This window comes from Mus caroli, chromosome 4 (assembly GCF_900094665.2).
Source record: "Mus caroli chromosome 4, CAROLI_EIJ_v1.1, whole genome shotgun sequence".
NCBI lineage: Eukaryota > Metazoa > Chordata > Mammalia > Rodentia > Muridae > Mus > Mus caroli.
The window spans coordinates 75,903,440-75,916,088 of NC_034573.1; the positions used below are offsets into that span (position 1 = coordinate 75,903,440).

Consider the following 12,649-nt stretch of genomic DNA (forward strand, 5'->3'; position numbering starts at 1 on the left):
AAAAAAAAAAAGGATGGGGGCTGCCATCTCAGACTCTCACTTGACATTTGAACTTTTCAAGGCAACACTACCTCTAAATTTAATTTTCTACAAAATAAAAAAAAAAAAAAAATGGAAATACTAACACTAATGTGGTAAAAAAAAAAAATACAGCCACCTAATACATAAATCTTATCTAAGAACAGATTTTAAAATGTCATGAGGCACCACACGGCTCAGTAGTGAGAGCGTTGGCTGTTCTTAAAGAGAAGTTCACTTCTTAGCACCCACATGGCAGCTCACAACCCTCCGTAACTCCAGTACCAGGAGACCTAATGCCTTTTCTGGCCTCTGTGGACACAAGGCATGCACGTGGTCCACAGATACACATGCAGACAACATGCTCAAAGGCACGAAATAAATAACATACATGCATATAAGTGACTTCTAAACTGCTCAGTGAAAACCATCCGTCAACTGTCTCTGCCAAAGATCTCACCATCTTTCATCCTAACTCAAAAATTCAAAGTAAGTAGACAGCGACTACTAGCTCTTACCGAGAATGAGGGAGATGTAGGTATGGAAGGCCAGGATGGTAAGGCAACAGAGCGGGGACCGCATGCTGCTTCCTGATGCACCTTCCCGGAGCTGCAGAAGGCCTAGGTCCTGCAGATAGTAATTGCATTACAGAGAGAGAAAAATCTGACTGACAAAAAACTACATTTGGAATTTTCACATCATTCATACGTCCTGCACTCCATAAACTTGGGGTTTCATTTTTCACCAGCTTAGAATAATGGCAGTATTTAAATAGAAACAATCATCACAGTTTAAACTGGCATAAGATTATCTGATAGATCCTTTCATAACTGTCCCAATCAGCTTCAGTTGTCCCCTTAATATAGCCCAGAGTAATCTGAGAGGAAAGCTCACACTGAGGAATTGCCTAGCTCAGACTGGCCTGTCCATGTCTTTGGAGGATCATGCTTGATGCAAGAAGACCGCCCACTGTGAGTAGCACCAATCCCTAGGCAGGTGGTGCGGGGCTGTACAAGAAAGATAGCTAAGCATGAGCCTATATATAAGCAAGCAGGATGGGAAGTCAGCAGACACACTGCCCTCACAGCTCCTTCCTCCAGGCTCCTGCCTTTAGTTCCTGACCTCACAATGGACTGAAACCTGGAAGTACAAGATGAAATCAACCCTTTCCTCCCCTCCATGGTTTTCGTTCACAGTGTTTCATCATAGCAACTGTTATCAAACTGATCCATGTTGATTATGTGATTCTACAGAGAGGAATAAGCTGCTCATTCCCAAGTAATGCTGTATTTTTCTCTGATAAAATTTCCGATTTACACTCTGAGCTGCTAGGGGCTTGTCTCAATGGTAGAGCACTTACCCAAGCACGGGTAAAGCCAGGCCTGGCTTTCATCCCCATCACCACAGACGACCATACTGAGTTTCAAGCTCAATGTACTGTGATGGTCAAGAACACAGGATTCTATGCCTACAGAGACCTCACCGCCCAACAGGGAAGGTGGAACAGGAACTCACAATTTTATGGGAACAGAGTGAGCACCATCGGCTAGGTGAATGCATGAATCTGAACGTTAGAAATACTTGCGCCTCATTTGGGGAAGTATGGGAGAATACTCTGTGGAAGAGATAGTATTTATCTCAAACCAAGAAAAGAGGCACTCTTGAGAGAACATCATTTGAAAAGAAGCTGGGTGGAGAAGATCACTGTAACAGAGAACAACAGAAATTTCTTCAAAATTAAAACAAAATGCAACTTTTACCCTGTTTCCAGAAAATCCAATAAATTCTAGTAACCGGATGATTCTTGCTGGTAAAAGAGAGAGCATCTGTAAGGAAAAATAGGGATGTAAGTGTGCTGGCATGTTAGACTCTGACTACAGACAGCCCACATGAGTGAGCTTATGTGTGAGGCTGACTATAGGCTGCCAGTGGCTAACCCTTACCTGTTCAAAAGCCCTGGAAGCCAAATCAAGTCTAACCTGACTAGGACTCAGTAAGGAGACAATAAAGTCTGGCTTCTCCGTGGTCCTCTAAACAGTGACTTGGGTCTTCTGTGAAATGAAGTGACATGAAAGGCATCTCGGGCAAGGCTTCTTTCTTCCTTTCCATTTTGCTTTGTTTTGTTGAGATCGGGTCTCATCTGTAGCTTAAGCTGGCCTTGAACGTACAGTGCCCTCCTACAGATCAAGTGCTGGATGACAGACATGAGTGTCCATGCCGGGTTTAGGCAAAGTTTCCTTCAGCTTCCTTTCCGGAAGGTACAAACCTAAGGAGATGTGGGTGATACTCCAGTACTAACAGAACTGGGCAGCCACAGCAGCCCGGTGCCTGCTGGGACACCCCTGAAGGACAGTCTCTCAGAAGTGACTAAATACCAACTCATGGAGATAGCCAGTGGGGTAGGGCTAGACAGCCAGAGGCTCAGGTAGAAGAGGGTTTGGAAATATCTCTCTGAATGGGAGATACTGCATCCCAGGTTAATGGTGAGGTTTAACAGCCAAGCAGACAGGACAGACAGTCCATGGGGAGAAGTCAGTCCACCCTCAACCCCAGCACTGACTATTGCACATGGGCTCGTGAACATAGCCCTGGGGACTATATGCTCAAAATATGACTCTTTCACTACTTCATTTTCCAATGAGTTAAACCTTTGTTAAAATTCCAGATTTCTAAATAACATTGTACTCTGACAGTCTTACTGACTCTGCATCTCCCTAGAGATCTTCAACAATTGCTTCTCAAATTCTATCACTCCCTTCCGGTTTCAACTCCAGAGCCATCATTAACACGACAATAAGTATTTCCGATGCACAAATAGAACTAGATTCTAGGCTCCTCGTTACTAAAAGCCTTACTAGTCCAATCAGAGTGCTGCGCGCTTCCCTTGCCCTGTGTGACCGAAAGCTCAAAGCTACTCTGAGCATATACAGAACGTTGTAGCCTTCACCGCACAGGAAAACCAGTCCACCCCAGCAGCTCATCAGCCAAACACAAGTGGAGGTTTGGGAGGTTCAAACCCAGAGGAGAGATGCCGGACACTTGGTTTCATCTACAAAAGATTCTGGCTTCTATATAACTCTTTCCTTACCAAATTAAAGGCCCCCGTTCCAAGCTTGACTCCTCCCTCAAACTCATAGAAGAAGTGCTGCTCTTGTTTGTTCTTCTGAATGACGTGCAGAATGGAAAGGCACTCTCTGGAGTGAGGAAAAAGCGTAGAGAATTAGTTTCCCATGACTCTTGACAAAGAAACGTCAAACCAATGTTACCCTGTATACTGTAAATGTCATTACCTAAAATACTACACAAATACAAATTAACAATTTAAGCTAGTCCACTCCTAAGGCTACTGAGTAATTCCCACTAAGAAGAAAGGAAACACCCATTTTTACAGTGACAGAGTGATCAGCCATCAGTGGAACCCGAGGGCTTTGATCTCGCAGCTCCCCCCACCAACCCCGAGCATTTGCCAGGAGACTTCAGGAGTGTGCAGGCCTCTGCGGCTGTGCACACTTCACAGCCCTGCCTTAAACCCTCAAACGTGGATGCTCTAGGCAATAACATTTCAATTCCATGCAGTTGCATTGGGCTCACAGATACATCAGAGCTTGCTGAGGCCACTCCCATCACAACGGTGACATTTGCCTTATCAAACAACCTTACCTAAGCAAAGGGGTAAGGAAGGAGGTGGGGAAGGGGGAGGGGGAGGGGTGGTGGTGGTAGGGACTGAACCCATGGCTCACATACATTAGGAAAATACTCTACTACTAAGCTACATCCCCAGACCTCAGATCATCTTCAAAAGACAAATTATCAAAGGCACGTAAATTAGCAATAGTGCTAACTGCTTACTGAACTGGGAAATAGCCAGTTACTAAGGTAACAAAGAAGATGTATTTCAGTGGCAGGATAGCATGCACAGGGCCCTGGGTTCCATCCCCAGTGCCCCAAGAGCAACCCAACAAAGTAACAAGGTATCACCAGGTATCTTCTATCCCAATATAATGCAGCTATGTTCCCTTATGACGCATTCCAGCCAAATCCAGCCAGCTCAGAGCTGACCTGGTTTATAGGAGGAAGTGTTAACTGACCAGAGGAACTAATTTGCTTCAGACTCCTTCCAACTTATGACCATGCCATGCTGTCATCTGCCCTGAGCACAGTGGCACATGCTTGTAACCCTAGCACTTAGGAGGCTGAAGATGGTGATTTCCAGATATTTAAAGTCAGCCTGGGCTATGGAGTAAGTTCAAGGCTAGAGTGGGCTACAGGGTGAGACCGGTCTCAAAACAGACAGATATTAAGGGGATATGACAACTAAATGTGAATCCCGGGTTAGACCCCAGAAAAAGGAGCACTGTGGGAACAGGGACAGATGGATGCTGTCAAGGCAGCAGATGCCATTTTAATAACCGAGCTGTGGTTATGTACTATGTATTTTTGAATTTAAATGAAAAATCTATGAAAATTCTTTATAACGACAAATATCCCAAAAGAAGAAATTGTTTTAAAAATTAATTGCACGTAGTGTTTGTCTGCACATGGGTGTATTACTGTGTGCATAGATTCCTGGGGAAGCCGGAGACATGGGATACCGTGGATCAGAAGTTATGAATTGTGAACCACCTAATATGGAACTGAACTTGGGTCAATTGAAAGAGCAGTATGCAACTTTTAACCACTGAGTCATTCCAGACCTCTGAATGAATTTTTTTTTTGGTGGTTTTTTTGTTGTTTTGTTTTGTTTTGTTTTGTTTGTTTTTCGAGACAGGGTTTCTCTGTGTAGCTCTGGCTGTCCTGGAACTCACTCTGTAGACCAGGCTGGCCTCGAACTCAGAAATTCGCCTGCCTCTACCTCCCGAGTGCTAGGATTAAAGGCGTGCGCCACCACACCCCGCCGAATGAAATTTTTTAATGAAAGTTTAAAAGCTGATTTTAAACTATAATTGAGCTTTTTATTTTATAGGATGCTTATATTTGTAAGTCCGAATAAAAGATATATGAAAATTATTTATAATAATAACAAATTGTTTCAAAGTAGAGCATTATATATGTTTAAAAGCTTAACTTTTATTATATTCCTCAGTACAGGGGAATGCCAGGGCCAGGAAGTGGGAATGGATTGGGGAACAGGGCGGGGAGGTGGGTGGTATAGGGGACTTTCAGGATAGCATTTGAAATGTAAATGAAGAAAATATCTAATAAAAAATTATTTTTTAAAAAAGCTTAACTTTTAAGATTTTAGCATGTGTGTATGTTTTCTGTGTGTGTGTGTGTGTCTGTGTGTGTGTGTGTGTGTGTCTGTGTGTGTGTGTGTGTGTCTGTGTGTGTGTGTGTGTGTCTGTGTGTGTGCTGTGCGGGTGTGTGGTGTTTGTGTTATGTGTCACACACAAGGAGCCTCTGATTGCCTGCAGATGAAACTGCATGGACTTGCAAGCCACTTAGTCTAAGTGCTGAGACACAAACTGTGGTCCTGTGATAAATCAGTGAATACTCTTAACCTCTGGGCTATGTCTCCAGCCCCAAGCTTTTAATTCTAAGAACACAGAATATTTCCCTATGTCCTTTGCTAATAACTTAAATTTTTGTTTTGTTTTGTTGTTTTTGAGACAAGGTTTCCCTGTGTAGTCCTGACTATTCTAGAACTTACTCTATAGACCAGGGTAGCCTTGAACTCAAAGATCTGCCTGCCTCTGTCTCCTGAGAAAATAAATGTTTAAAATACTAAATCTTAATTGAATTTTCTGTATTAATGGTGGTTTTACCTTATAACAGTTTTCAAAAAAAATTTACTTAAAATATATTTCTTTCTCCACTATTTTGAAAGGATTTACGTATAAGTAGGATTTCAGTGTAGTGTGAACTTCTAACGAAACATCTATGTGTAGAAGTACATGCACACACACACACACACACACACACACACCGAGGCCTCTCTCAAAGCCCCGCCACTGCTCTGAAGCAGGTGTCTCTGCTACCTACCATAGGACTACCTAAACTAGCTTTTTAAAGTTCTGATGATTATTAGAAAAGCAATCAACTTTAATCTTCCAAAAAGTACTTTGAAAGGAAATCTAAAAACATCATAACGAGTTTCCCAACTCTACTCCCTCTTGCAGGATGGTTTTTTATGGATTCCAGGTTTACACGAGTACTGGTAAAAGCGCCTCTTAAAATACTAATGGTGCTCTGCGTCTAGTGGTGGGATGCGTTCCCAGTGATGCTAGGAAGCTTAGGTTAGGTTTGCTTTCCCACACATAACAATTATAAACCCTGAAAAAATACACACAAAAAATATATTTAAAACATTTTTGCAGGCTTGGAAACGGAAGGTTCTGGGGGAGTAGGCCCCTTCCGAAAGCAGGAAGCAGCTCATGAATTCACTTTATATCTATCTATCTACGCGTCTATGGGCCTGAAAGCATGCTCCAGTCCCTATGGGGACCACAGACCACAATCAGGAAGCCATTTAGTCTCCCTGGATTAAAAGATAGAATCCGAGACAGAGAGAAGGTTGGGTAGCTATAAGGACATTTCCACAAATGAGAGAACTACACTAGTGGGAAAACCAAAATCTATATCAGAAGAACCCGGCAGTCTTGGCTAATCCAAGAGCTATGTGACTGGGGGAGGGTCCAGGAGGCAGCAGGAGCTATGTCCCAGCAACAGGAAGACTCTGGAGCCTGAGCCTGAGCAAACAAAATGCTTCCCAGAGCAAAGCCTGGCACACTTCAGAGCAAGGATGACAGAACCCAGCGTCTCTACAAATACATCAATCTCTAGGATATGATTTTAAAATTATTCCACATGAGAGCATGACACACAGTCAACAGAAAAAGCAATAAATAGAAATTGACTCCAAGATGACCCCACATGCTGGATCCAATATAAAATAAATAAGTGGGTGTGGATCTGTATGTAACTTACTGAACACAATGAGGCTGACCAGTGTGTAATTGGAAGTTCGCAAGAAATGAGTGAGAAACGATGAAGGAGAAACAAACTTATGGAAATTATGGCAACAAAAGTCTACATCCACATTAAACTGCTCAAACTCAAAGACACAACATGCTTTTTAAGGAGATAAGAAAAATGATATATTAAATATATGAAACAATTACACAAACAGCTGAGTCCTAAACAGTACAAGAACTGATGAGCTGAAGAGCTGGTTTTAAAGGGCTGAAAAAAGAAATACCCTAACAATTCAGAATACTCTATGTAGCACGAATACCCATGAGGGTAAAGGCCAAAATAAACTGGTTTTCAAAACAACGAGAACAGAAGAAAAATGCTGAAAGTTGATGCTATGAGAAATGCTGAACGTGAACAGAAACAATGGCAAGTATTTGGTAAGCAGAACAGAGTAAGTAAGACAAAGGTACTTAAACCAAAACGATGGTGCTTATTACGCACTTAATGATAACACATACAGAACACACCCTAAGAATAGTTTAAAAAAAAAACAAAAAAAAGCTGTCCTATAATGGTCATCTTGACACAGCCTAGAGTCACCTGAGAAAGGAGTCTCGACTAAGGGATTATCAAGAACAGATTGGCCTGAGAGCAATTCTGTGGGAGATTGTCTTGATTACTAATTGCTGCAGGAAGACGCAGCTCTCTGTGGGCAGCATCATTCCATAGGAAGGTCCTGGGCTGTGTAAGCAAGCTAAGTATGAGCCCACACATAAGCCAGCAAGCATTATTTCTTCACTGTTTCTGCTTCAAGCTCTTGCTTGAGCTCCTGCTCTCACTTCCCGCAGTGTAGGACTGTGGCCTGGAATGTGAGCCAGGTGAGCCCTTTCCTCCCCTAAGGCGCTTTTGGTTAGAGTGTTTTATCACAGCAACAGAAAGGAAGCTAGAGCAAAGGCCAACTGGTGGCAAATGAAACTACGTTTTTACAAAGCTCTTACATTTTGCACACAACAGTACTGTATTAACTCTAAGTTGATGGTAATAAGCCAAGAAGGACATTATAATCACTACATTAACCACAAAAACTAGAGACATAAAGTTATAGTAGATGTTTTTGAAAGTTTTTATTAAAGCAAGCCAAATGTAGTGGCATGTGTTTGTAATCCCAGCACTCCAAAGTCTGAGGCAGGAGAATGAGAGATGTAAAGCCAGCCTGTGCTAAAAAACACAATACATAAATAGCAATATAAACAAAAAATATATACAAATATTTTTAGGAGAAAATCTTTTTAAAATCCAATCTTAGTGGAGTAGTAATAATAATCCCAACACTTAGGAATCTGAGGCAGAAAAATCAAAAGTTCCAGGGTAGCCTTGCTATAGAATAAGAACCCATCTTCAAAAATATTTAATTTAGTTTCAATTTCAGTCACATTTCACTTTATAACTTACTTATATATTTGGTAACTTGTTCTAATTTTGAGTCCACCTTTGATGAAGTTGATCATATTTTCATCCTGAAAATAATACAATTAAATAATTAGAGCAGTTAGGAGGAAAGTTAAACAGTATGTATTTGTGAACTAAGAAGTGTGTGTGTGTGTGTGTGTGTGTGTGTGAGCGTTTCCTGCTGTGAATAGAGCCTAGAGCATGCTGGGTAAAGGAACACTCTACCACTGAGCTCTCTCCCTAGCCCCAGATACTGGCTTTGGACTGCATCTGATACATGATTCTTGCTTTGCATTTGCAATGTCATTTTATAATTTTCTTATAAGCTTGAAGTCAGTGAAAACACATTTTAAAAAAGCTTCTATTACCTTGTATTTCTAAGGACATAATTAATCCTCAAATATTTGGGGCCAAATGCTACTTCAATAGACACCATCATCCACTGAGAACTACCCTTCTGGGCTCAGTGGGACGAGAACCCTTGGCTACACAAATGTGTCCAGTGGGTAACAGTTCTCCTTTCAAGTGGACAAGAAGTCTACTTCACATTGTAAATTTCTTTTTTAAAAAAAGATTTTTTTCTTTTATTTGTATGAGCTGTCTCTTCAGACACACCAGAAGAGGGCAACAGATCCCATTACAGATGGTTGTGAGGCACTGTGTGGTTGCTGGGAATTAAACTCGGGACCTCTGGAAGAGCAGTTAATGTTCTTAACACCTGAGCCATCTCTCCAACTCCAACACTGTAAATTTCACTTCTATAAATTTTTGGACACCGCCTCCCCCCATAAAAAAAAACCCCCACTGATCTAAATTCCGAAGCGGTTGTCACTAATATGCAATTTGGGGGAGGAAGACTATTTTATGTCTCTGGGCTTAAGGGCTATCCCTCATGAAATCGAGGCAGTTGGCCTAGATGAACGACATTTCTAGGATCAGCACTCTAAGAGTCTCCTAATAAATATACCAAATAACCCACTGAAAGACATTCTGTTAATGGTGCTGACTAGAGACAGGCCCACACTCTTACACTCCTAAAGATCTCAGACACTTTTGAAGCCAAAAATCAAAAACAAAAAAACTATTTTTAGTTTACTAGTCTCATTAACTACTTAAATATTTAACATTCCTATTTTTATACAAGTCTGTAAATATAAAATTCACTATACAACTTAAGTGTTTATATTCTTATTTAGGAATTATTTTAAGATACTAAGAAATTTTTATCTTACATATTTAAAATATCAAGAAATTAAAGTTTTAAGATATTAAGAAATTTTAAATATTTAAATTATTAATTAATCTAAATAAAAATCTTATTTATATTTATACAAGTTCATATACAAGCCAAAAAGAAATTTCTTGGGCTGGATTAAAAATCAAGTAATGATTATTTCATTCCATGATTCGGTAAACACTGACCAAATGCTTATTTTGTGACGGGCACCTGATTGGGAAAGCAACATGATGTGCTGAGTGACTAGGCCCAGGCCACGATGGAGACCCGCGCCATGATGGGGACATGCACTATGATAAACACATCCGTGGGGTGTCAAGAAAACACAAAGTGGAGCATGGAGTCAACCAGAAAACCAAGAAAACACAAGGACAGACTTAGGGAAGGAAGGCAAAGCGATCCTGAAGTTTATATGCAAAGGAAACCTCAACTGGACACATCAGGAAGCATTAAAGACCACGCTGGGCCATCTGCAAGTACAGAGATGAGAGCTAACACAGCACTACTGCAGAAGAGAAAGGGGCAGAGTGGGAGGGGAGCCACTTTGACCCCTGTGTGAGCGAGGATCAGTAGCACCTGAGGACAACCCTGGAAACCCTTTCTCAATCTGTGATACTCTGATACAGAACCCTGACAGAGTTCAAGAAAGCCATGGAATGCAGAAACAGAACACCAACATAACAAGGCAGAGGCTCCTTTCTGGGTGAGAATCAATCACAGAATGAGGGATGAACGAAAATTAACAAGAAACCAAGGACAGTCACTCAGCCGCTGTACAACCAATCCTTCAGCAGCTGATGAGCACCACTACAGGAGCCATGATTCGTGGCGGGAGCACGGGGAGTGGGGGGAGCTTATGAGTACCTCTGCAGGAGCAAAGGTTGTGGTGGGAGCACTAAGAAAGGGGTGGAGCTGCAGATCCTAACCCAGCCAAAGCACAGATACACGGAAGTAACCACAAGCAGACATGAGGGAGGAGGAGGAGTGGACACTTCTAAGTGAGGTTGGAGTTCAAATCCTCAGTTACAAAACAAAGTTTAAACCTAAAAAACTGGTCAAATCCCCACTTGGAAAACACATAGGGGGAAGAGTAGGGGCCTCCGTGATTCAATGTGACGTTACTGACATGGTGAGAATGCTGTCAATCCTCCTGGGTAATGTACAGGGCTTCGGGGAACAGGACACTACCCTGACTCAGTTTTACTGAACCGAATCTAAGCTAACATGTCAACTTGCACAGGGAAAAATACCACCACTATTACCACCTCAAAACAAACAAACAAACAAACCTGGAGAGGTAACTTTCAAAATCATTTAAGACTCTGAGCCTGTTTTCTGCTTGCTTATCATCTCTACTCCCGCCCTCATCGGGACATAGTCATCATTGGGGCATAATGTAAAACCCATGCTTCTAACAGCTTTGGAGCACACACGTGTACGCAAAGCGTGAAATGTAGGGCCTCATAATAACTCCTTAACTTCTAAAAACTGTTCTTTCCAGGTAGTGGCCAGCACTTGGGAGGCAGGGACAAGTGATCTTCACAAGTTCTAGCCCAGCCAGGGCTACATAGTAAGACCCCGTCTGGAAACCAAAGTAAGAAAGAGGAAGGAGGATTAAAGGGGTGGCAATGGGTAAAATGTGAAGGGTCCTTGGAAAAACTAGATACCCGTGCACACCTGCTCATCGCAGGAGCAGTGACACAGTGAGGGCTTGGCCGAGGCTAAAGAGGCCTCCTCGGCCGGGGAACTCTTGCCGGCAGCACACATGTGCAAACTGGAGTCCTCTTTGCTCTCACACGAAGAAGAGTCCTAAGAGCCATTTGAAACAGACAGGAAGTAGATCTGAGTAAGAACACAGCTCCCCAGAGCCTTCTTTCAGGCAGTCCTTATGGGGCGGGGGCAGGGGGACGGAAACAAATATCTTTTATTACCACTCTAAGCTTCAGTGCTGACACAGGCTGAGCAACATTTACCGTGTTCTGTACAGTGTTGGCAGGCTTCCTGCCCAACCCCAGTATTCAGCCAGACGTTTATTACCTGCACAAATGTGAGTGCTGCTTTCTGTAGGAGACACTCGGCGTAACAGATCTCAGCATGCATCTCCTCTATTAAAAACAAATACATTTATATTAAGACACAGTATTGTTTTAAAACATTCTGAAAATCATGGAAGATAGATAAACCCAAGAGAGACACAAAAGCCGCGATGGCGTCCATGCTTCCAGAGAAACAGGATGGCTTGTTCTTGGATAAGCCTGGATTGTGTGAACTGTTAAGGAGGTCATGAAAGACCCACAACATGAGGACTCCCCCACGTTCTGACTCAGGAGAGGCGACACCCCAAAATCACCAACGAGAAACGGTCTTGCTGCAAACTGCAAGATGATTTTTATTCAAGAGCACTCTCGGGCCCACGGTCATACACCACGCAGGGGTAGAGGACCNTGGCGCCCCGAGTAGCTGAGTAAGGGGGTATTTAAAGGAAGAAACCACAACTCAAGGAAGTGGGGAGGGCGTTGTTGGAAAATACCAAAAATNCCAGTTAAGAGTCACAAGGAAGTGCAAAGTCACAAGTGTCAGGTTATCTCTCAAGACAGTTTCTAAGAGCCCCTAACCTAAGAGCCCCTAACGTTGTTAGCACATTTGCATTGCAGGTTCCAGCAATGGTCAGGGTGGGTCAGGGTGACTTTCTTTGAATGAACACTCTTTGAACCCAGGAAGCAGGTGAGTGGAGGATGTCGCTATCTGTTTTATGACCAGCACCTGGAGCACTAAGCCACAAAGACCACACTCTCAAGCCTGGGCCTAAAAGCCTCGAATTTTGTTTTTACTTTGATATACTTCTTCAGTCATCTTCAGCTGCAGCCGACATTACCAGCAGAGAGAGGCTCGAGAAGAGGAGGAAACCAACTGTTTGTCTGAACAGAGTCTCACTTGGAGCCCAAGCAGTTCTAGTTGTAGCCCAGACTGTCCTTCAACTCATGGCAATCCTCCTGCCTCAGCCTCTTGGTACTATAGGCATGAATCACCATG

General features: G+C 42.5%; 1 protein-coding gene across 2 annotated transcripts in view; it reads right to left on the reverse strand.

The window, feature by feature from the left end:
• Positions 1-12,649, reverse strand: part of Ttc39b (tetratricopeptide repeat domain 39B) — a 100,632-nt gene that overhangs the window by 20,337 nt on the left and 67,646 nt on the right. For both annotated transcript variants that reach the window (XM_021159755.2, XM_029476157.1), the window contains 5 exons: positions 11,654-11,721; positions 8,383-8,447; positions 3,107-3,212; positions 1,779-1,844; positions 537-645 (listed from right to left, as the gene is read on the reverse strand). In XM_021159755.2, the coding sequence (XP_021015414.1) occupies positions 537-645; positions 1,779-1,844; positions 3,107-3,212; positions 8,383-8,447; positions 11,654-11,721 (414 nt within the window). The remainder of the gene's footprint in view (positions 1-536; positions 646-1,778; positions 1,845-3,106; positions 3,213-8,382; positions 8,448-11,653; positions 11,722-12,649) is intronic.